The 23,227-nt window shown below is 61.6% G+C and overlaps 3 protein-coding genes across 4 annotated transcripts; all 3 read right to left on the reverse strand.

Moving 5' to 3' along the window:
- Positions 1 to 3,171: 3,171 nt before the first annotated feature.
- LOC138806048 (secreted Ly-6/uPAR domain-containing protein 2-like) lies at positions 3,172 to 6,618 on the reverse strand. The gene is made up of 3 exons (XM_069991518.1): positions 6,567 to 6,618; positions 3,473 to 3,577; positions 3,172 to 3,308 (listed from the first exon to the last, which is right to left on the reverse strand). Exons 1-3 carry the CDS (start codon positions 6,616 to 6,618, stop codon positions 3,172 to 3,174), a joined length of 294 nt encoding a protein of 97 aa, XP_069847619.1.
- A 1,100-nt stretch (positions 6,619 to 7,718) lies between these two features.
- On the reverse strand, positions 7,719 to 12,618 carry LOC138806044 (ly-6/neurotoxin-like protein 1). 2 transcript variants are annotated; one of them, XM_069991516.1, is made up of 4 exons: positions 12,513 to 12,618; positions 11,591 to 11,780; positions 11,319 to 11,420; positions 7,719 to 11,177 (listed from the first exon to the last, which is right to left on the reverse strand). In XM_069991516.1, the coding sequence occupies exons 2-4, from the start codon at positions 11,640 to 11,642 to the stop codon at positions 10,981 to 10,983; spliced, it is 351 nt and encodes a 116-aa protein (XP_069847617.1). In that variant the 5' UTR covers positions 11,643 to 11,780; positions 12,513 to 12,618; the 3' UTR covers positions 7,719 to 10,980. The 2 variants fall into 2 exon arrangements, with proteins under 2 accessions (XP_069847617.1, XP_069847616.1); XM_069991515.1 differs by having other exon boundaries at positions 11,591 to 11,917.
- A 4,416-nt stretch (positions 12,619 to 17,034) lies between these two features.
- On the reverse strand, positions 17,035 to 19,166 carry LOC138806042 (lymphocyte antigen 6D-like). The gene is made up of 3 exons (XM_069991512.1): positions 18,391 to 19,166; positions 17,716 to 17,814; positions 17,035 to 17,534 (listed from the first exon to the last, which is right to left on the reverse strand). Exons 1-3 carry the CDS (start codon positions 18,440 to 18,442, stop codon positions 17,311 to 17,313), a joined length of 375 nt encoding a protein of 124 aa, XP_069847613.1. The 5' UTR covers positions 18,443 to 19,166; the 3' UTR covers positions 17,035 to 17,310.
- Between the last annotated feature and the right edge of the window lie 4,061 nt (positions 19,167 to 23,227).

A 23,227-nucleotide genomic window follows, 5' to 3' on the forward strand; every position in this document is an offset into this window, starting at 1 on the left:
CAGGGCCTATGCTTGCTAAGCAGGTGCTTTATCACTTGAACCATGGCTCTAGCCCTTTTTATTTTAGTTTTCAGAACAAAAATCCTTCTACCTAGGATCATAGACACATACCACTGGGCCTTACTGATTGTGTGGGGTGAGGTGCTTGCTAGCTTTTTGCTCAGGTTGGTCCTGAAGCTTGATCTCCTGATCCCTTAGCCTCCTGAGTGGCTGGAACTACAAGAGTATGTCATTGTGGGAGGCCTTAACAATATTTCCTGTAGCCTTTTGTGCATCTTTCTAAACCTGTACTGTGTTCATCTTTCTTTTCTAAAATAAAAAAGTTAACAGCTTTACCAAGTGCACCTGCCACACTGTGCAGTTTGACCATTTGCGGAACAAAACTGGCCACCTCAGTATATTCACAGACCTGTGCAAACCTCACTCATCGTGGCTCGGAGAGAAGCTCGGTGCCTTTAGCCATTGCCGCCCTCCATTCTTGTGCAGTTATGAAACACATGCTTGGTCTTCATCCTGGCTTCTTGGCACACAGGTCAAAATTGTTGGGACTCTCTGAAGCAATGCTAATGTCTTTTGAAAGCTGATGACTGACTGGCTGGCAGAAGGGCTCCAGGTGGCTGTTGGGCGGGGCTGGCCCCTCTTTTCCCCCCTCCTCCCCCCTGCACTGGAAACTGAGTAATTTGAAGGCAGAGACTTCCAGCCCCACCCCTGCCTCCTCAGGAGACAGGTCTGAAGGTTGAGCCGGTCACCAATGGCCAATGTCATGGTCCACCACGTCCATGTAGCAAACCTCCAGAAACCCCCAAGGTCAGGATTTGCCTTGCCACGTGGGGGCTACAGAGGATGGAGCCCTGGGAAGGGCATGGGGACCCCGTGTCCGCCCAGCACCTCCGTCTCTCCCTCTGTCTCTGCGTCTGGTGTTCACTGGTGTCCTCCATCACGTCCCGGATGACAGATAAGATGACATGAGGGAAAAGCGTTTCCTCAGTGCTGCCAGCTGCTGTCCCTGAAGCAAACTGAGCATGTAGCCACGCCCGGGGAGCTCACGTCTTTCTGGGACAAGAAATACTTTTCGGGGGTACCCCAAGAGCCCCACGGAAGATTCCCTGTCTACAGACCCCACGTCTTGCACACACTCGCATACACACCACGCGCACATACCATTCGCTAGTGAGCTGATCTTTCAGATTCTGCAAAGACTGCTTGGCTCGGACAGGAGGCCTGGGCAGTCAGCGAAGGCACCTCCCCAGCCTCCACCCACGGCGGCCACCGGGTCCGGCCTCAGGGACTTGCATCCAAGCAGCCCACCGACGGCGTCTCCCCTTTTGCCCTTGGTACCTTCCCTATGCCTCAGTCTCCTGGAATGTGCCACGAGCTTACCCTGGTGCGGGAGCTCCTGTCACCGCACCCCGGGGTTCCCCAGTACATGCCTCCATTCTCTGAAGAGTAATGCCACGCTCTGTTGTTTAGATCGACAAGAAAAATGCCTGCACACGTAGGCAGCCAGAGGAAAAATACTGAATGGTGTGAGGGTTGGAAACATGTTTGGGCTTCCCTCCCTCATTTCTTAGCAATCTTTCCTTCATCACATGCAACAAGGAATGGCCTTGGTGGCTTTAGGTTTCCCTCTCCTGCCAGGTCATGGATTTATTTGCTGTCTTTGCGTGTCTGGCTTCTTTTACTGAGTAGAAGAACATTTTCCAGGATCACCCACGTTATAGTGCAGGGCCCTCTGGATGGTTAAATAGACCGGTTTTCACTTATCCATTGGTCAGTTGCTGGACATCAGGTTGTTTCATTGTGTGGATGCATGGATGAATAGCTCTGTGCTGGGAGTCTTTGTGGGGAGTTTCTATGGGCGTTTTTCACTTCTCTTGGTGTGGTGGTGGTGCGTGTGTATACCACGGCGGGCTCACGGGATAACTCAGAGTCTACTCTCTGGTTCACTATTTGTAAACCCAAGTGTGAGGAGCTTTTCTCCCGGGTTTCTGAATGATCTCTTTCTCCTCACATTTAAAGCCTTCGGTTGGATTGGATGGGGACCTCTGACAAAGCTGGAGGAGTTGAGACCCAGATTTTCTCATTGTCCACCAGGGACGCCACACCCTGGCGGTGATGCCGGGGCCTGGGCCCCCTGGCGGCCCCCCGGGGTCTGGGCGCGCTGTGGGCTGCCTGCGCTTGGAGCCTTCCCTCTCTCCTCCGGACTCAGCTTCACACCAGTGGGTTTTCATGAGACCAGTGCCCAGGAGACGGCCAGCCAGCCAGGGCAAGGGCCCCTGCCCTTCCCCGAGGCTTGCCTCAGACTCTGAAACCAGCAGTCGAAACTTGAGCCCTGGGCTTGGTGATTAAATGTTTGCCAAGTGAGTAACTTCCTCAAACATCAGGTGTTGGGTCCTGTGTGTGCCCTGGGGCAAGTGGCCAGGGCGGATCTGGTCTCCCTCCGCGGGGCACTGCTCTGCCAGCAGGGCTGTGGGAGGGGACCCACGGTCAAGGGCAGAGAGGGACTGCAAGGCTTGGCTGATGGGTCCGGGGAGTGGAAAGCGGGGAGCACACGCAGGCCGGGGCGCTCCGGGGACCCCAGGCCAAGGTGGTGCTTCACCAGGAGCAGCTGGTGAAGGCCTGTGCAGGAGGTGTCCCCCCGCCCCCGCCCACCCCTGTGCCCCCTCTGCACATCCTGTCCTGGAGGCCGGAGGCCCGGAAGGAGGACCCCCACCCCACCTCCCCAGGCCTCACAGAGTTGGGGCTGCAGGGATGTCGACACCCTTCTTGGCACCCCAGCCCTGGGCTGGGGGTGCTCCTCAGCACCCCGCCTCATTTTCCCCACCCAACTGGCTTAGGGCCCTGGGCCAACTGCAGCCTCCTGCTTTTCAGTGCCTGAGTCTGGGTGGAGGAAAGGTTGGTGGAGGCTGTGGGGTTGAGGAGGCCATGACCAGAAAGAGAGGGAGAGGCACTGTCCCCGCCCCACACCCGCACAGGACTCTGCTCCTCCGACAGCACAGCATCAGGATTCAGCTGCTTTTATTGGGGGGCTGCTGGCATTGGGGGCACACAGACAGAGGAGGGCCTTAGTGTCAACCTAAGGCAAGCCCACGCAGGGCTTCCTGAGGAAGAGCAGTCCGGCCCGGCCCGGCGGGGCGTGGTCCCGTGGCGCTCCGCCAGTGGAGGGAGGGGTCAGTCATGGTTGCAGAGGCTGTACTGGCAGCAGGCGATGGACACGTGAGGCCCCATGTCCAGGCTCTGGACGCTGGGGCAGCCGCGGTAGCACATCTTGGTGACCAAGGGCAGGTCGTTGAAGCTGATGGGCGCCCCTGGGGGTGGGAGGAGAACCAGGGGCGGACCCTGAGCCGAGCGGCCTGAGCCCATGTCTCACCCCAGCACACCAGGCATGGGGGCCACGCTTCCCCGCTCCGTCCCCCTCTGAGCTGTGTCCCCCCAAGAGAGGTGTGGCTGGCCGCCCTGGCGCCCCACTTACGGGTGGCAATGATGACGCAGTGGGTGGAGTCCCTCGGGCAGCTGGACGCGTGGGAGCATCCTCCAAAACCCTTGCAGCGGTGACATCGCAGGCCCTGTGCCGCGGCTGCAGGAAGAGGCGCAGGCCGGTGACCGGCAGGCAGCCGGCCGCTCCGCTTCCTCCCGACGCACAGGGCACAGGGCTCCGCGAGGCACTGGGCGGCTCTCCGTGCCAGCCTCAGCCTGCCAAGGTGACCCTGCGACCGTCCGCCCAGGCCAGGGCGCCCGTGGGACGGATGGAGCCTGTGGGGTGTGGGAGCCTGGGCTTCTGGGGAGCTTGGGGAGTGGGCGGGGAAGAAGCACAGGGCCTGAGACCTGCCAGGTCCACTTCCACCTTCAGGGGCCTGAACAGGACCCTGGACGCTGGTCAGGACCTCAATTCTGGAGCCTCTCTTAGTGGAAACCCAGGGAAGGCCAACCAGAGGAAGGGGGGGTCCTGGGCTGGCGGGGGGGTCCTGGGCTGGCCCTGTTTTCTCTGTCCTGTGTCCCTCGGCCTCCACCCGCTCCTCCCTCATCCTCTCCACCTCCATTCCTCCGCCTCAGTCCGCAGGGCATCCTGTCCCCCATCTTCTCCTTGGCTCACATATAGAGGTGAGTCCTCCCTGGCCTGCAGGTGGCCAGGTCCTTACCAAGTGCCCTGCGCACACACGCATGCACCTCAGGCCTCGGGGGACCCCAGCTGTCCTCAGGAAGCTGAGCCGGGAAGCTGGGCAAGGCCAGGCTGGCAGCCTTGTGGCCCTGAGGGTCAAACCCAGCCCCAGCTCAGCTCCCGCCACAGCCACACCTCCATCACCCTCAGCACGCAGAGATCTGGGCTCAGCCCAGGCCTGGGGACCGTCCTCGGGCCTGTGTCTTTGAAGCAGGGGACACACAAGAAGTCCCACCTGCTTCAAGGTCCCCATGACCCTGGGCAGTCCACAGCCCTGCAGGACAGCTGAGACCCCACCTCCCACAAGAAGTAACGCAGAAGCCCATCCACCCCAATGAAGACACCCAGCGGCCTCCCAAGTCTAAGGTGCTTGAGGTCTGCATCCTCCCTGGACAGAGGAGGGCCCGAGTGGGGGCAGATGGAGGGGGACGAGTGGTCAGGACACCACGAGGGATGGAGGGGGAACTGTGGAGAACCCAACTTCTCCTCTCTCCACCGTGTGCATCTCTTCCCTGGGCCCCCCAGCGTTGCCTGTGCTATCCCTCCACCCCAGCTCAGGGCCGCCTCCCCCAAGAAGCCCTCCTGGGTGTCCAGGGCCTCTTGTGTCAGCTGCACCTGCCAGGGCTGCACTGCCCCAGTCCCACTCCCATCAGAAAAGAGGGCTTTTGTGGGCACGGGGCTGCCCACCCCTGTGCGCCCCTCCCCCTCCCCGCCCCTCCTCCACGCCGGGTGAGGCGCGGGTTTGTGGAACAAATGAGTGAATCAGGGCTGGGAAGGGAAGGAGGGAGGGATCCTCAGGAGAAAGAACTCTTCTTCCTTGTTCAGCAATGAGACAAAGATGTTTTAGCTCCTAACAGGACCTCGGCTGTGGGGGACACAGGGACCGGGCCCCCATCGACACTTGCCACTCAGAGAGGCAGCTCTGAAGAAGACAGGGAGGGACAGTGGGATGCGCGCAGGGGCGGCAGACTGGGTTAGCGGCCTGCCCCACTTTCCCACACGCAGCCACGGCGGTTACCTCCCTCTGATTTGGTCTGCTCCAGCTAAAGCAGGAGCAGGATGTAGTGGCCCCTCCCACCAGCCACCAGCCCCGGAGAGAGGTGCTGCCCACGAGAAGTAGCGATGGCACAGAGCATAGGCACCCCGAGACAGGCTCATGCAGCCCCCAGGCCCCCCATCCTCTTACAACTGGAAGAGTCTGGAGCAGGCCAGGGCTTGTCCCTTGGGACAACTGGGTTTCCATAGAGGGGGACTGGCATGTTCTCTCATGGAAGAGATGGTCTCGGGGTTAGAGGTGCCTGGGGTGTGCCAGCCGTGGCTGAGAGGGTGGGAGGGCTGCTCTGCGCCCATGGAGATGCTGCTGGCCCGTGACCACTGGCTGGCTGTGCCCCCTGGAGCCCCAGACCTGACGGGGCAGAGGCTGCCCATCTGAGCTCAGGTCCTTGGCACCAGTGGGTCTTGGTCTTCAAGGTGGAGATAATCTTCCTGATGACTGTGGACAGCGGTCCAGCCACTTAGGACAGAGGGCCCAAGGGGGCCAGGACCCTGGACAGCGGTCCAGCCTCTCAGGACAGAGGATCTCTAGGGGACCAGGACCCTGGACAGCGGCCCAGCCTCTCAGGACAGAGGGTCCCTAGGAGATCAGGACCCTGGACAGCAGCCCAGCCTCTCAGGACAGAGGTCTCTAGGGGACCAGGACCCTGGACAGCAGTCCAGCCTCTCAGGACAGAGGTCTCTAGGGGGCCAGGACCCTGGACAGCGGTCCAGCCTCTCAGGACAGAGGGTCCCTAATGGGCCAGATTGGGAGGGATGCCTCTGGGGAGAGACTTATAACCAGTGTTGAGGATGCCCCTCTCAGGTGGGCAGGAGGCAGAGGCTTTGCCAGGGAGGCTGGAGTGTGGAGGGAGAAGAGCTGGTGGGTGACAGGACAGCTAACAACAAGGGGTGGGGCTAGAGCTCTGCTGGAAGGTGGAGGCCAGGCCGGGACAGGGAAGTTTGGGGTGCCGTGAGGAGCCCTCAGGCGGGCACTGGGGTAAAGCACCTGAGCCCAGGGCAAGGGGGCTGGCCTGGGGGTGTGGTGGGGTGAAAGTTCAGTCAGAGGCAGCTGAGGATGGGGGTGGGCAGGGGGTGGGGTATTAGGAGAGGGGGCTCCAGGAGGTGACAACAAGGGAGGAGGGAGAGGTATTTTGTGTTGGGTACTGGGTAGTGAGGGTCCGCACGAAGTCTGGCCTGAGGGGACTCGGGGCTCTGAGGCATGGGTTGAGGAGGAACTGCTGAGTTCTCCAAGCAGGCTGGTGCACAGGAAGGGGACAGTGCCAGGGAGAGGGGAAGGGGCAGGAAAGGGCTCCCCCAAAGGGACAGGGGTAGACAGGAGCAATGGGGGCGGTGGCTGAATCCCCGGACTCACCCAGGTCCAGGGTCAAGATCATGGTGAGCAGGAGCTTGAAGAGAAGCCTCATGTTCCTGGGATGAGCAGGAGCCTGGAGCCTGCCGCCCCTTATACCTGGGCTGCTCCTACCCCACCCTTGCCTCCCTGCTGCCACTAGCTCCCAGTGAGTCACCAGAAGCCTGGCTCAGCCGGTAGCTGGGCTGGACCCACTTAGCCCAGAGCTGGCCAGGTGGCCAGCCCCACCTGGCAAGCCTGGCCTGGTCCCATGAGCTCGTTCCCTGGTCTGTGAGCAGAGGGGGCCAGGTTGCCAGGCCTCAGGCTCCAATGCCCAACGTACAGACAGCTCCACAGGCAACTGGCCGGCCGCCCCTAACCCTGCCAGTTGCAGATGGAGACGAGACCTGCGTGGCCGCCCTAGACGGAGCTCTCAAAGTGCACCTCCTTGGCAGAGGCTGAACTTCCACCTGCCAAGTCACTCCAGCCCATCCTGCCTCTCCCAGAGCTGGAGGCATGGAGAGGAGCTGGGAAAGCGCAGCTGTGCACTTCGACTCCAGGGCGAGGGATCGTCCTGGCACGGGACCCAAGGCCTCCCTGTGGTGCTGGTCCAGGGGCAGCAGGAGGGGCAGCAAGGCCCTGCCCCAAGAGGGTAAGAGCAGAAGGGGCATCTGCGGGGCAGGGGTTGTTCAGTCCAACACCTGAGGTTCTGAACTGGGGCCATGCAGGGGTGTGACCGCGGGTCAGGGACCCTCCTGTGTCTCTGTGCCTTGCCAGGGGCTCTGGCCTGGCCCTCTGCCCGGGGAGGGGGGGCTTCCTAAGCCTGGGCTGCAGGGGTCCAAAGGGAAGGAGACCCTCTTTCTTGGGCAAGTCATGAGAATGGAGTCAGGAACCAGAAACCAGCTGAAGGGTGGGTGCTGGGGCAGGTGCTGGGCCCCACCTCCCTCCTTCCCTCCCTCCCTCCCTCCTTCCATCCCCCAGCCTGCTGTCCCTCCCAGGGTGGGAGGGTTTATTTCCCACAAATCCTGCTTGCCCGCCCCCTGCCAGCAGCCAGAGAAGTGGGAAGAACCTTTAGAGCGAGCAGGAACTCGGCCCACACAGCCCGGGAAGACCCACAAGGCAGACAGGCAAGGCCTGAGGTCAGGCAGGAGGGGAGGAGAGAGGGGCAGACACACGTGTCCATCGTCTTTTATTCATTCCGTGAGGGAAGCTGCGAGACCTCACCTAGGAACTGAGTACACAGTGCTGGGGGTGGGGGAGGGACTAGGATGGCACTCTATAATCTGACAGAGGTGAGGACACGGTCCGGGGAAGCATCTGCACCCCAGGATGGCAGACAGGATAGAGCCTACTGCGACCCTGCCGTGGACGCTGGCACCGTGAGTACCTGGGCGTGAGATCCCTCGTGTCACCAGGAAGAGGGTCAGGGTGCGGAGAGGCCCGAGAGGCCCAGGGCGTGCAGAGCAGCAGGTCTCCGTGACAAGCATTGGGGAGAAAGAAGCAGAGGACAGAAGGGGCATGCCGCTTCTTCCTGTGCTTCTAGAATTTCAGATTGCGACGACAGCACAGGTCACCACAACCACTCTGACACGGCAGAGGGAAGCAAGCAGCAGCGGACCCAGCGTCTGGTTCCGGAAAGCCAGCCTCAGAGTGGGGCAGATCGCTCTACCCTGACTGGCACCTCTCTGCAGACCAGATGGCCTCCTGGCTCCTTAGTCACTTTCTTGCTCATGACACAGAGGCAGCCCCGGGTCTCGGGTCAGGGCTGGGCTCCGTGGCTCCGTGGCACCCCACGGCAGGCGTACTGCTCCACCAGCCCCCGTGCGGCGGATGGTGCCTCTGCAGAGCTCCGGGCTGCGTCCAGACCCTGACTCCAGAGTGAGCTGCAGCCCACAGACCTGAGTGCCCACCCAGGTCAGGGGCTTGAGTCCCACTGCCCTGCCTGTAGCCCCAGCCTCTGTAGCCGCCCATGCAGATGGTCAGCCCTGTGTGCCCGGCGCCCTCGGTCCTCTCTGCCTTGCCAGCCACGCCTGGCATCCAGCCCTGACTCCACACTCGAGCCCACAGCTCCTCAACCCTCACTCCCCGCTTTCTCTCCAAAGCCCCTGGATCCTGAGCCCCTGTAGTAATAACCATGCCAAGGGTCTCTGATGTTTATGGGCATGTCATCACCCTGGGATGTGGAGCCCAGGGCACCCTGGCCAGCAGGGAAGCGGGGCCAGGGGTCAGCAGGCCAGTTGGCCTTGGGGACATAAACCCTGACTGTGTCTCCATTTCCTAATCTGTCCAAGGGGTACAGTGGTGGCCCCCATGCAGCAAAGCTGCTGTGGGACTAGACAGATGTCACCACACCACCCTGGAAGGGATAGGGAGGGATAGGCCAGTGGGCACCACTCTTTCCGTTTCCCTAATCTGCAACAACCACTCCCTTGCCAAGCTTAGCCCTGCTTCCCCTGAGCACCATCTTTACGCGCTGAGCCAGGTGCCTAGGACAGGACCGCCAGGCAGGGCCCTGTCACAGGGGAGGGGCAGCATGGTCCCGGGCCATGTGGTCCTGTAGGGCTTGGATGGAGTCGTGTGGCAGGCCACGGGGTGATGCAGGAGAGAGGAGACCCCAGCACAGTACCCGTCACAGCCTCTTGGGAGCCCACAGGTGACCAGGCTTTTCCCATCATCCTCTGCCACGAGAGGGAGCACTGGGTCTCAAGCCTCTCCCAGCTCTGGCCCAGGCTGCAGCTGGATTGGTGACAGTGGCCTCACGCAAGTGAGGTAGTGGCAACTTCCAGGCCCTTCCCGTCAAGCCAGGCCCATGTCTGCCCTTCCCAGCCAGCGCCCCGAGGCCGGTCTGGCTCATTGGCCACTTGCTAAGGGGGGGAGGAGGCGGGGGGGGTGTCCTGGAGGAGCACAAGGGCAGCACCGGCCTCCCTGTTCCCCAGGGAGGTGCTCATGCCCAACTGGCCCCAAGGAAACAATAGCCAGGTCTAGTTCTGCACTGGACCCATGGCTACTCATGCATGTGTGCACACGTGTCCTCCTTGTGGCCTCCTTCCTGCCTCCGGGAGGCCCATCCTATTGGAAGTCAATGGCCCTCATCCTCCGGCCCCTCCCCATGTCCCCTTTGCAAGAGGGCTGCCGTGCCTCCTCCCTCCCCTAGCAGCCTGTCTTCCAGAAGGTGAGGCAGAATGGAGCCTGCAGTGGCCCAGAGGGGACCCCACCTCCCGGGCTCTGTGGGTGGACAGTCTTGGCCACTCAGGATGCAGCAGTCTCTGACATGGGCACTGCCACCGCCCCGCCTCCTGGGCCCAGCCAGCTTGAGAGTCTCCTGGGCAGCACCTGGGCCTGGGCACCGATCAGTGAAGAGATCCGAGCCCATCTGGCCTCACTGGTCCACTGGCATTGGTGTGGCAGGGCTGGACAGACTGGTGCCTCTCAAATCTAGGCTGTGGTGTGGTGGCCAGCACTATCTGTGGTGGCTGCTGCCGACGTGGCCTGGCTTCTTGCGCATCTGTCCAGCTGGGGTCTCCTGAGGGATGGGGGGTGGGGACTACAGGAGTTGCCAAGGGACCTGAGCGACCATGAGCACTCTGCACGGTGGTGGCCTCATCCCCCCCCTCCTGCCAGTTTGCCCCACCCCCTTCCACCCTACCCAGAATAGCACTGGCCCTGGCCAGCAGGCAGGCCAGACTGAATATAGCACAGCCCGTCCACCCCCACGTCCCTGATCCCTGCCAGCCTCAGGATACTGGGCCTCATACCAGGGTGGGGAGAGAGGAGGATGGGAAGGCGAAGGGGTCTAGTCTTGCGGCGCCCTGGGCACACACGCCTCCCAGTGCCCCAGACAGCCTCGGCACGGGAGGGGCAGAAGGCCTGACGAGGTGCACTGCCCACTCCCCTGGCCAAGAGCTCTAGGATTCTAACCTTGGCAGGGCTCCAGGAGCAGCTGACAGTGACAAGGCCTTCCTCCCCTTGGCTCACTCCATACCTGCCCTGGGCAAGAAGCCCTGCTGGGTCCTGCGCGGCCCCTAGCTGGCTCCTGATCTTCCCTCCTTCCACCCAGCACCTACCACGCTGAGTGGGAGCTTTCTGCATGGAAGGTGGGGGTTTGGCTGCTGCCCCCATGAAATCAGTGATCCTGGACTGCCTGGACCCCCTCCGGCTACAAACAGCACTCTGGCCCCTTCCCCCCACAGAGGAGGGCCCGGCACCCTGGAGGTTCAGGGTCACACAGCAGCCGTTTGAGAAGTGACTGTCATGGCCCTGAAGCGAGGCTGTATGGGAGGCTGGAGCTCAGCAGTCCTCCCTGACAGCCCCGGGCCTGGGGCGGCTGGCGGGAGGCTCAGGAGGGTAGGAAGTGGGGTTGAGTGGGGTGCAGTATAAGAGGGTGCAACAGTCTCTTGAGAGCTTTGCTTTTGAGTTGGTCTTACTGGGAGCCAGGGCCTCACAGCAGACCCCAAAGGGTGGATAGGAGAATGGGGGCCAGGGCCAGGAGGGCTGGGGTGGCAAAGCCAGCCCCATTGCAGAGGTCATACTGGCAGCAGGAGGTGGTGGACGCGTGCTTGGAGTAGCCATCGTATACCGTCTCAAAGCAGCTGGGCACACAGGACTTGCTCACCTTCATCCGGTACGGGGTGTAGTCTGCAGCGGGCAGGAGGCAAGAGGCATCCCTGAGAGAAGCAGGACCCAGCTCGTGTCCCCCGCCCCCCGCACGCAGGGCCAATCAGGTCCCAGGAAGGGCGCAGGGAGGGCGGGAGCCTCTGCCCCCACCACCAGACTCACAGGTGCGCGTGGTCATGCAGTACGAGACCATGGCGGGGCAGCGCATAGGGTTGAAGCAGTTGTCTCCGTTGTAGGCACACACATGGCAGTCCAGAGCCTGGGCTGGGGGCGGGAGGTGGGAGTCACAGAACCCGGAGAAACCCCACTCGGGCCATCAGAGGGCACCCCGCGCTCCCACCGCCAGGACAAGCCAGGGTCTGGGAATTCCGCCCCCACTTAGGCTGCCGCCCCATATTCCAGGCTGTGCATCTTTCTGTCCTTGCCCACCTTACCCAGAGGCAGGCCCACCAGGGCCACCAGCAGCAGGCCCAGCAGGGGTGCCATGACCGGAGGCCAGGGGGCAGCGTGGGAGCGGGGAGGCGGGCAGCAGCTGGTCCTGGCTCCACTGGGCCGGTGGCAGGGGCAGGGCACAGGGGGCGCAGGCAGGCTCTTCTGGCCTGATGCGGGTACACCAGCCCTGCACTGAAGTTGGTAGAGACGTGTGGTCAGTGCTGGGCCTGGGCAGTCACCGGGTGTCCATCAGGGAAGGTCCCTGGGCAGGGCCGGGGCATTCCAACCAGAGGTCAGTCCCCACCCACGCCCAAGCTGGCGTGTACATCCTGCAGGGTCGGGGCAGAGCAAGATGGGGTAGCAGTGTGAGGAGAGGCTGCAGCGGCCGGATGTGAACCCCAGATTTCACTCTGGGTACGTTTGCTGCAGGGACGCTTGGAGAGCGAGCATGCAGGGGCCGCCAGGACGGGCTGGGGAGTCCGCTCTCTTCCCACCGCTCCACCTCCCGCCTCCAGGGGTCCCCTGTGTGGGTTCCACTTGTAAGGAAGGCCACGCGGGACAGCGGGGCTGGGGGGCCACGCCCGGCTAGGACAGGGCGCTGGGACTGCCCCAGAAGCGCTGGGGGACATGGGACGAGGCGCCCCCCGTCTGGCCCGGGGTCTGGGGCCGCATCCGCCCTCACCCCGCCTCGACACTTGGGTCCCATTCCCGCCCCGGGGACAGAACCGGTGTCCCAAATCCGCTTCCCTGGCGCCCCGCCGGGTGCCCAGGGCCTGCCCGGGGCTGGGCCGCGGCTCCCCCACCCCGGCGCCGAGCTCCGCCCCGGAGACTGCGGGCCCGGCTGCGGCGGGGCCGGGAGGCTCCCACGGCTCTCCTCGTCCGCGGCCTCCGCCAGCGCGGATCCCCGCCGGGCCCAGCACTCACCGGCGACTCCCAGGTCCTCCTCGGGGTGAGCGCGCGGCCCCGCGAGCCGTCCTTCCCGCAGCGCCCCGCCGCACAGCGCGCACCCGGCGCCTGCCCGCCTCGCGCGCCCGCGCGCCCGCCTCCGGCCGGCCCCGCTCCGCCCTTCCCCCCCCCCCCCCCCCCGCGTCTCCCGGCCTCGGCCCGCCCAGGCGCACCGCACGCTCCGCCCCTTCCCCCGCGTCTCCCCCCCCCCTCCCCGCCTCGGCCCGCCCAGGGCACATCGCAGGCTTCCACGCAAATCCATCCTGCGCGGGAGCAGGAGCGCACCGCAGCCTCTCCCCGCCGGTCCCCAGATCTCGGCACCAGCCCCACCCCATGAGCTCACGGCGGGGCTCGCGCTCTGGGGCCCTAGTGGGCTCCCAGGTTACACGCGTGGGAGCCCTCAGAGGCCATGAGTCAGGATGCGCACAATCCCTAGTGACACCTTTGCGACCTTGGGGCACCGCTGGGAGTCTCCCCGCACCCGGGACCTTAGCCCACCCTCTTGCCCTCCCTCACAAGTGTCCCCAGGAGGGGCCCGCTGACCACCGGAAGGGAGTCACTGTCCCCGGCCTCTCTGGGTCTTGCTCTCCAGGTGGGGTGCACTTGGGGCTCACGGCCTCAGAATCACCTTATGGTCCGCACCAACCCCTATCATGATCCCGGTGTTAGGGAGCTATTTTTCATAGCCTTAAGTACTTCATTTTAAGTGAAATTTAATTGGTTTCCATGGTCCAAGATGTCTGTCTGTCTCTTTCTGTTGAGAGAAAAAGACACTCCTCTGACCTAACCACCCTGGCATCTGGATAGGTCTGTTCGGTTCTGGTCATGTGATGCTGTCTCTGACCTAACCGCCCTGGCATCTGGATAGGTCTGTTCAGTTCTGGATAAACTGAGTTGGTCATGTGATGCTGTCTCTGCCAAATGATCACTTGCCAAATGTGTCAGGAGTTGGGGACACGGTGGGGACTAGAAACCCACCCGTGTTCTCAAATACTCTGCCCACATGGAGCTCACGGGGCCCCTGCTCAGGAGGCCATAGAGGAAACATGGATGGGAAACCCCCGGAGCCGGAGCCAAGTGCACCCTGAGCTACAACATCCACTGTGAAGGAGTCGTCAGGCCCTGGACCCCTACCCTGTTTTAAAAAACAAAAACAAAACAAGACAATGTATACAGAATGTGACTGACCGGGGTCTTGGTTACAGGCCACACCTGGCCCAGGGTGACCTTGCAGGTTCTCTTGAATTCTTTTCCAGCACACTGTAAACAGAAGGACCTGCCAGGGCAAGCGCCGAGGCTCTGAGGCCTGAATTCAGCTCGCAGCACCCCTGGCATCCTCCACCTTGGCTTTACATAAACCGGCGCAGTCTGGCCAGGAAGAGTCGCTTTTATCCTATTATGTACCCGTTTCTCCTGACCCAACTCGTGGAATCTACTAGTCTTGTTGTTGCTCAGGACCACAATTCCAGGCTGGGAATGTGGCTCAGTGTAGAGTGCTTGTATAGCATGCGTGAAGCCCTGGGTTTGATTCCTACCACATAAACAGAAAAAGCCAAAGTGGTGCTGTGATTCAAATGGTAGAGTGCTAGCCTTGAGCACAGAGAGGCTCAGGGACAGTGCCTGGACCCTGAGTTGAAGCCCCAAGACTGGCAAAACAAACAACGAGGGGCTGGGAAGGTGGCTCAGTGGTAGAGCGCTTGCCTTGCATGCATGAGGCCCTGGGTTCGATTCCTCAGCACCACATAAGCAAAAAGAAATAAGCTGGAAGTGGTGCTGTGGCTCAAGTGGTAGAGCGCTAGCCTTGAGCTGAAGAGCTGAGGGACAGCGCCCAGGCCCAGAGTTCAGGCCCCATGACCAGACCCCCCCCCCCAAACACTCACACACACACACACACACACACACACACACACACACACACACACACACACACACACTTCCATCAGTGAGTCCTCAGTGAACTGTACCTTGTGTGAATCCCAGTGTTATATCCCAGCTCCCGGAGCTGGTGGGATTCAAACCCACAATTGGCGAAAGGAGTCACCAGCAATCATTCAAACTGGCTGGAAGCCTTTTATTAGCCACATGGCGTCTGTCCCCAGCTCGCAGGGCTTCGGAGAACAGCCCCATTTGCTTTTCATGGGGGATTTTTATAGGAAAGGGTTTCACATCGGTGATGTTTCCCAGAGCAAGCAAGCAAGGTTACAGGTGCAAAACAGCCTTGAGTCACAAGAGCATAGGCAAAACATAATCTTGACTTGGGCAGCATGATCGATACTATCAATGCTATTGACATTATTAGACAAAGTCAAAACAACCCCTTGGCTTACAGAAGTCAAAACTTAACCTTGGGAAGAAATAGTATATTTTAAATCTCAAAACATTAGAAACTCATTCCCATGCATGGGGGGTGCACTGAAATTTTCCTTACTGTAAGCTCCTGGCTAATGCAGCAACAGCTGGTGAGAAGCCCCAAGGTTGTCGGTGGCTTCAGCAATGTTTGTGATAAACTGCAAAGCTGCCAGCCTGGGAAACCTGAGAGAGAGAGAGATGTTCTGCTTTTTAGCAAGGATGGAAAGGGACTAAGGCTGACTGCTGGCCATATAACCTGGAGTCTCTCTCTACAGAGGAGTTCTGCCTTTAATATTTGGCCCTATTTTTAATCATCAATAATTTTGTTCTGTTTTCTGACTTTACATGTTACACCAGGTCTGTCTGCCTCCTATCTATCTATCTGTCTATCTATCTATCTATCTATCTATCTATCTATCTATCTATCTATCTATCGCCGACACTGGAGCTTGAACTCAGGTTGGAGCACTGTCCCTGAACCTTTTTGCCCAAGGCTAGCGTACTAGTGTCTCTGTGTCTGGCCTTTTGGTGGTTAATTGGAGACAAGAGTCTTACGGACTGTGGTGTCCCAGCTGCCTTTTAGCTGATTCTCCGAGCTCAGCTTCCTGAGTGGCCAGGATGCGGACGGGAGTGTTCCCCCAGCCTCTGGCCTGTTTGTCTCTTTCTCACCTCATGGCACACAAGCCTGGGTTGTTCTGACTGGCACACTGTCTCCCAAGTGAGGAAGAGAAGGGAGCCAAGAAGATAGGCACAGGAGTTTCCGGAATCTTCAGCTGAGTCAGCGTTCATGCTCAGGTTTGAGGAGTCTCCCTGAAGGGAGCTGTGCAGGAGAGAGCAGACAAGTCCCAGAGCTGGTTCCAGGCCACCAGAGCTCTGTGTGACTGGTTCTAGTGGCCACTGGGGGGTGCTCTGGCACCAGGCCTGGCTCTGGCTACCCAAGCCACAGCCCTGCGGGCATAGCTCCACTGCAGCAGGACCCTGGGTAGGGCTGGGGTCCCTGGAGGTCCATATCCTGCTATGGCTAAGAGACAGGGCAAGGGCTCTTCAGCAGACCCTGGCACCCATGAACATGAGTGAAGTGTTGAGTCTAAGTGTAGGAAACTGAGGCACTAGGAGATCCAGCACCATGCCTGGGATCAAGAGGTAAGGACCAGGAGTGGTCAGGAACAGAACTCAGGGCTGAGGTGGAGATGTGGGGCTCATGGGGCTCACAGCAGGGGCAGGGTGGAGAAGAGGCAGGGGTGGAGATGTGGGGTTTGCAGAGCAGTACACAGCTCTGAGCAGTGGTGCCTTGGCTTGGGTGCAGGGGCCCCACAGTGGCCTGGGGTCTCAGGGGAGCAGGGTGGCCTCACAATTAAGCGACACACCCTACCTCTCCAGCCCTGCAAAAGCTGGGGCTGAAGGAGGCTTCTTCCAGGGCAGAGGGGAGGACTTGTGCCTAGGACCCCTCCCCACCGCCACGCCTCCACTACTTGCGGGAACAGGGTTCTCCAGACACGGTTTGAGGGTGCCAGTAGGCTACAAGTCAGAGCCTTGTGCCTCAGTGGCAGCTATCCAGCCTGGGAGCATGGCTGCTGTCATGTGGGCCCACCTGTGCCCCGGGACAGAGAAGACCGCTCGCTTGGCACCCACTCTTTGACTCAGCCTTACAGGGAATGGACACACCCGTTCTCTGGAGCCTCCCCCATCCCTCCTCTTGCCTCTGGGCCCTGGGCTTGTTGAGTCACACCCTCCCCGCTTCCCACTGGGTGTTTTTGGGTGAAGTTCTTCCCTGGCAGCTGGGGTTGCCTTGAGCCGTGGTGTGATCAGAGCTCTCCCAGCTCTGAGCCGTGGTGTGGCAGTCAGTGCTCATCCAGCTCTGAGGCTTGCGACCTTTCTGCACCTCCAGCGCCAAAAGCTCAGGTCCGTGGGTCTGGTGTCCCTTGTCCCAGAGCCAGCAGTGGGAGGGGCCATCAATCCTGGTCTGCCCGCCTCCCTCAGGCCCCTCCCCAGCTGGGGGGGGGGACTGCAGGAGGGCCAGCAGGGCCCTCCCAGGGTGGGGACCGAGGGAAGGGCCTGCCCTTCCCAGGATGAGATGCGACCTCACCTACAAGACTGGGAGATTTGGAAAGCGCCTGCCCGACCCAGCCTAGCAGCCTAGCCACAGCCACGCTGGTCTTAAATCATTTATTTTCATGCAGAGGTGTGAGTAGAAAAATAAAGGAGTACAAAATCAGAAGGGACGGGAGCTGGGTCTGTTTTCTGCCTTCCATACTGCTACTGTGCAGTCGCCCGCCTCTTCTGGCCCTGGGCGCCGGTCATCCGCCCTCCGTGCCCACCAGGAGGTCAGCCCCAGCCTCAGCATCCAGCACTCCCTTCATGGCCATGGAGGAGGCCAGGGGAACCCCGGGAGCAGGAGGGGCAGGGGCGCGGGTCCTTCCCGGGAGAGTCACAGGCGAGGGCCCAGGATGAGGAGCAGGAGGCCCAGGCCCAGCGCGGGGCCCAGGGAGGAGCTGGTGCGCGGGGCGCCGGCGGACAACGCGCTGTTGCACAGGTCACCCTGGCAGCACTCGGTGGTGACGCTGCCGCTGCTCACCTGGCCCGGCTGGATGCTGCTGGGGGTGCACCAGTCTGCGCAGTCCTTCCTGATCAGGTTTCCCGACAGAGGCTCCACTGCGGGGGGGGGGGGTGGTCAGGACTGCCCATTGTCCAGCTCAGCTTTCATACACCTGTCCCCCTCCCACTTCTGGGCGCAGTCGCCTGACTACAACTGAACGGTTGTTATCATTGTGCAGGGGAGGAGGGGGAGGGCGGAGGGGGAGCTCCCGCCTGAGGGTCCTGGCCCACCACTCACCTGTGGTGATGGTCCTGCAAAATTTGGAGCTGGCCGGGCAGGACTGGGGTTCCTTGCAGTTGGTCGAGCTGTTGCACACGTGACAGCGGAGTGCCTGGGCTGGTGGGGGAGAGGTGGTGAGGCTCAGGTCCAGGTCGGCTCCGCCACAGGCAGTGGCCGCCCCTGGCCATCCCTGGCCCCTGCAGAGCTCCGCCCGGGCCCAGCTCAGGAGGCCCTTGCCCGACCCCCGCCCTGGAGAAGGCCTCTAGTGCTAGACCACATCAGGGAGAGGCCAGGACAGCCTGGCAAGGAGGGCCAGGGCCTCCGGGGCCTCAGGGCACCCTGCACGCTGCTCAGAGCAGCTCCTGGGACACGATGGCCCCGCTGCCAGCTGGCTGCCTGCCGCGGGGAGGACGGGCTGGGCAGGGAACCACTCCAGCACCACCTTTCTGAGGGTCTCCAGTGCTACCGTCCAGTCTAATCCTTTGATTCTCAGGTATTGTAAGTTGGGTTAAGATAGAGGTCCGTTTTGTTTTAAATGCCAAGAGTAGAGCATCCCATGTGCCAGTATTCTCGGCTCCTTGGCTTCAGGCTTCCTTCCTGTCAGGACCAGCCTGGCTAAGCCAGGGCTGCCCACCCTGCCCAGCCCCAGCCCAGCCCTGCCCACTCTGTCAGGCCCCAGGCCCGGCCTCTCACCTGGACCCATGGCCACAGCCAGTGCCGTGAGGAGCAGCAGGACTGTCTTCATCCTGGTCTGGGTCTGGGAGCAGTAGCGGCTCCTCCTTCCCCGGCCTTATAGCTGGGACAGTGGTATGGGAGGGGCAGGGAGGGGCACCAGCAAGCGGGTGGCACGCCACCAGGCTTGCTTCACCCTGCCGGGCCCACACGCACCACCCCAGCACATGCTGGGCGTCTGCCAACGGAGGGTCCACGGCCCCCGGCCCCCTCCCAGGGCCAGGTCTGCCCTCTGGGGCTGCACAGGGCCAGTTCTGGGCACAGGCCCCGGGTCTCCCTCTGTCTGCCATCTCTGTCTCTGCCAGCTGGGTTTCCATTCTCATTCCATCTGCCGGTCCCTGGGTCGTGTCACCTACCGCCTGCCCCCGTCACCTCCGGCACCTTGGTCCTCTCCTCCACCCCCTTGTACAGCCCCTTCCAGGCACAGTCTGTGCCGGGTGCCTCGAGGGGCCCCACCGGCGGGGAGGTGCTACGCCAGGCCCAGTGCAGCCCTGGAGCATGGAACCGCAGAGATGCAAACTGATGGCCTGTGGGAGGCAGAGGAGAGACCAGTGTGGGGGAGAGAACACACTGGCGGCAAAGACCCCAGGCCTTCAGGGTCCCAGCCATCACAAATGCTGGGGAACTCTGGGCTGGAGCAGGGCTGATGGGAATGGAGCGGGGGGGTCCAGCTGCAGAGGCCAAGATTTCTTGTTGGGAAGACACAAGTCCTCTCCAGCCTTCTCCTTCCCCCGAGACCCTGCCCTTCTCAGGCCTCAAGACCCTCCCCAGTCCCTGGCCCTGGGACACACCCTGGAGAAGCAGCATCTCAGCAGGCCTCCTGCTTTGTAACACTCCCAATCTCTGCGCCGGCTCCAAAACCAGAGAACAGAGAACCCAGAGTTCCCAAGTCCCGGAGGCCACGGTCCAGGCCCTGGGGCAGTGCTGGGCCTGGTCCCCTGGGGGGTAGGCAGAACCTCTCCTTCACACTCTGTTCACAGAGGGGAGAACTAGAGTCTGGCGGACTGTTCCCACTGTGCCCTGGGAGGGTCAGGCAGACACCGGGCCGGCTTGGTACAGATAGAGATCGGCCGTGGGCCTGTCCTCATGCATCCTGTGTAGCCAAGGAACATGTACCAACAAGGACCGGAAGGTCGGGGACAGTGGCACTGGGCCAGGCGGAGGCTCTAGGACTCGGCGGACCTGTGCTCCAGTGGCCCAGACCCCTTCCCGGCCTCCTGCCCTGGACCGGCCAGCTCCTGTTCTGGGTGAGGTAAAGGCTACGGTCATTTGCTGGGGGCTCTGCAGAGACATTGGCTGAGAGCTGTCACACGACTCCCCTTCACCAGTTCCTGGGTCCTAAGGGGTGTGGCAGCTGGTGCCTTCAGGGTCCCAGGAGGGGCTCAAGTAGGACCCCGCCCCTAGCCAGTCTGGCCCTGCTGGTAACATGGGTCCCATGTGCACCAGATCCCCCTGCCATCCGGACTTTCTGCCTGCCCATACCAGGCACAGGGCTGCATTGTGGGGGGAGGGAGCGTGGTTTGCAGGCCTTGGGAACAGATCCCAGGGCTGGGTAACAGGGTGGGGACTCAGGTGATGGCAGACTGAGTGAGTCACCGTTGCCCCGGAGGGAAGGCTGGAGAAACGGGTTTGGAGTTCTTTCTGGGCCTGGCTGAGCTGGAGGATCCACAGATGAGGGGCAGACCCAGTAGGTGTCTTCGTCCAAGGCCTCGGACAGTGGAGCGGAGGCCCCAGCACACCTGGCCCTCCCCCGGGGCCTCAGCTTCGTGGTGGCCACGTGCTCTGGAGCAGAGAGGACAGCAAGGCTGCGGATCTGAGGGAGGGAGGGAGGCCTTTGTCTCTGGAAGGGCTGCCTGTCCCAGGTGGTCCCGGGAGTAGTGTGATTGGCTCCGAAGTCATGTGTTTTTGGTGTTAGGAAGCAGGGACTTGTGGGGCAGTGTGGCCAGGGGCAGTGGTGGGCTGGGCCTGGGAGGTGGCTCGGGGTGCAGTGGGCAAAGAAGCCCACTCACCCTCGCATTCTTCCCTCAGAAGGGACGGCCTCTTTTGGAGCTGGGCCTTCCCTCCCTCCCCCCACCAGGCCCAGCCTCTGGGCCTGATGTATACCACAACTTGCGCCTGGTGCATAGGTGGTGTGACAGAGTGAAGGGACAGGCAGGCGGGCGGGCGGGAGGGACAGCCTGGACCTGGGTCCGAAGCGGGCTCCCCTCCTTCACTGTGGCACATAGGCCATGGAGCTCACCAGGGGATGGGGGCTCAGAGAGGGGGGCACTCAGCTCAGGGCAGCCCAGCATGAAACTCCAGGCCTTCTAGAAGCCCTGGGTCCTCCCCTGGCCAGAGGCAGACACCCCAGGTAACCAGGTCAGACCTCTGAAGGCCTCCAGACAGAGAGAGGGGGCCACACCTCAGGAGTCCCGAGTGCTTCCTCCAACCTCAGGTCACGTCACTCATCCATCCATTCCACAGCGTTTTATAAGGGTCGGCATATGTCAGCCACGGCATGAGTGGGACCTTTGGAGCTGGGGGCTGGCAGAGGACCCACCCTGTGGGTCCAGCTAAGCTGACAGGTGGCGGCAGGGCCAGGCTTCCGGGGGCCGGCACCACACCCTTCGTTCCCTTTCCAGGAATGCTCGGAGTCAGACGATGAGTGGGGCCCTGTCCCTCCCAGTAGCACACCTGCACACACAGGTAGCCTCGGATGACACAGAGGAGCAGGGCCTTCCTTGCCCCCCCCCCCCGCCCCATGAGTCAGTGCGGGTGACTTCTGAGAAGGACCCCAGGGCGGAGCCTTCAGCCAGCCCAGGTCTGAGAGGCTTTGTCCACAGCCAGGGGAGGGGTGCTCCTCACAGACGCCAGTCCTCCCACTCGCTCCTCCCGCTCTTCAGTGGGGGACAGCAGTCACCCCGAGGCCCATCTGGCTGCAGCCTCTGAGGCCTTCCGGTCGGCGGGCTGTGGCAGCCGTTCTGAGGCCTGCAGCACTGAGACTTCAGACACACTCGATTTGGAACGTAGGACATGGGGGCCAGGCAGGGACACTGGGAGACCAGCCCAGGGGAGGCTGGGAGGCCCAAGCACAGTCGCACACCAAGCACAGTCCCACAATCCTAAGGGTTTAAGAGATTAACCGGTGTGTCACTGGTATCCACTTACGCAAGAGGAGAGAGAGCATGGGAGCGTCTTTTGGGACAGGATGCGGGTGGCCAGAAGAGAGGAACACCCTGCTTGGGGACCACAGGGCTGGCACACGGGGCACAGAAAAGGGCCAGTTTTGTCCTACCATTTCTGCGGGATGCCACGGCGGGTCTAAACACGGAGCTAGCCCTCTGGTTCAGGTCCTGTGAGCTCCGCTTTGCCTTCCCAGGGCACTTCCGGAGCCGGTGCCTCCACAGGTTCCCCTCCTGTGTCAAGCCCTCCTCCTACCACGCAGCAGAAGGCAGGCCCAGGCCCCAAAGAAGCCCGTCCCCACCCTTCCTGAGCCCTGGGGTCCCCCCCCCCCCGTCCCCCATCACCCAGCTCCAACTGGCTGGAGAGGCGGAGCTACGGCTCCCCATTCCAGCTCCCCTCCTCTCCCCACCTCTGCTCCTTTCCTGGACCCGGATGCATGTGTTATCATCTAGGGTTTGTGTTTATTGTTACAATCTGGCCAAGAATTGAAGGAAAGGACACAAGGAGCTGGGGTGCGAAGTTGGGAGCTTTATCACAGGAGCTAAAGTAATTGAAAGCAAATAGAACAGAGGGGGTGCACCAGCTAGAGAACTACAGGGCAAGGAAAGTGGGGGAAGAGGCAGCATTTATTTATGTGGAAGGAAGAGTTAGGACACCAGGGGAAACTGAGAAAAGCCTCTTAGCTATTGGTGGGTGGGTATAAAGCCTGGAGCTGGACTCCCACTGGAAGGGCGGCTTTACATCCTATAGGCTCTGACCCTCCCGCTTCCCAGGCATGGAGGAAGAGAATTCAGACTTTGCAGTTGAAGAGAGACCCAAAGCAGTAGACCCATAGTAGGCTCAAGGGACCCCCTTTTTGTGCTGGTCTTAGGGTGCAGTCCCTGAGCTTCTTTTGCTCAAGGCTAGTACTCTACCACTTGAGCCACAGCTCCACTTCTGGCTTTTTCTGAATAGTCTATTGGAGATACGAGTCTCATGGACTTTCCCACCTGGGGTGGCTTTGAACCGTGACCCTCAGATCTCAGCCTCCTGAGTAGCTAGGATGACAGGTGTGAGCCACCAGCGTTCAGCAAGGGTCCCTTTATGGTCATGCTTGGCTGCTCTGGCATGTGGTTGAGTTACTGCCCACCCCACCCAAGGGGAGGACACTGTCCCCTGCAGGAGTCTGCTGGGGGGGGGATGGTCAAGGTCTTTGCTTTCTCCCATCTATGATCTGGACCTACCTAGATGAGGGGGTACTGGCTCAGCAGGCTGGGCCTAGGAAGGATGGGGTTGTGAGGAGCATCGCCGGACAGGGCCACCTGTAGGAGCTGCACCCTTCCAAGCAGCTGCAAGTCCTGGTCCAGGCCCAGGACACATCCAACCTCCCCACACACAGGGGCCTCCCCATCCTTCCTAGGCCCCCAGGGCGGTGGCCAGCACTCGGCCATGAGAGGAAGGTGACTGAGTCAGGGCTCTGAGGGTGGAGGGGCTCTGGGGGAGGGCAGGTGAAGGGAACTGGGGTAATTGGGAGCCCTCAGCTCTCTTGCTGCCCCGAGGCCTAGCAGGTGATCAAGCAGGTGATCAGCATGGGGAGGCGGAGGGAAGGAAGGGGGAGGGGCTATGCACCGGTTCCCAGATTCCCACCAAGGAGGTA

This window comes from Dipodomys merriami, unplaced genomic scaffold (assembly GCF_024711535.1).
Source record: "Dipodomys merriami isolate MVZ:Mamm:240054 unplaced genomic scaffold, mDipMer1.0.p SCAF_4, whole genome shotgun sequence".
NCBI lineage: Eukaryota > Metazoa > Chordata > Mammalia > Rodentia > Heteromyidae > Dipodomys > Dipodomys merriami.

Excerpts from the sequence above, each read along its gene's own strand:
- LOC138806044 (XM_069991516.1), bottom strand. The coding sequence starts at position 11,642 with ATGGCACCCCTGCTGGGCCTGCTGCTGGTGGCCCTGGTGGGCCTGCCT. Across the intron at positions 11,421-11,590 it reads CCTGGTGGGCCTGCCTCTGG|CCCAGGCTCTGGACTGCCAT; the intron begins GTAAGGTGGGCA and ends TCCCGCCCCCAG. Across the intron at positions 11,178-11,318 it reads CTGCATGACCACGCGCACCT|ACTACACCCCGTACCGGATG; the intron begins GTGAGTCTGGTG and ends TGCCCGCTGCAG.
- LOC138806042 (XM_069991512.1), bottom strand. The coding sequence starts at position 18,442 with ATGAAGACAGTCCTGCTGCTCCTCACGGCACTGGCTGTGGCCATGGGT. Across the intron at positions 17,815-18,390 it reads GGCTGTGGCCATGGGTCCAG|CCCAGGCACTCCGCTGTCAC; the intron begins GTGAGAGGCCGG and ends CTCCCCCACCAG. Across the intron at positions 17,535-17,715 it reads TTGCAGGACCATCACCACAG|TGGAGCCTCTGTCGGGAAAC; the intron begins GTGAGTGGTGGG and ends CCCCCCCCGCAG.
- LOC138806048 (XM_069991518.1), bottom strand. The coding sequence starts at position 6,618 with ATGAGGCTTCTCTTCAAGCTCCTGCTCACCATGATCTTGACCCTGGAC. Across the intron at positions 3,578-6,566 it reads GATCTTGACCCTGGACCTGG|CCGCGGCACAGGGCCTGCGA; the intron begins GTGAGTCCGGGG and ends CTCTTCCTGCAG. Across the intron at positions 3,309-3,472 it reads CTGCGTCATCATTGCCACCC|GGGCGCCCATCAGCTTCAAC; the intron begins GTAAGTGGGGCG and ends TCCCACCCCCAG.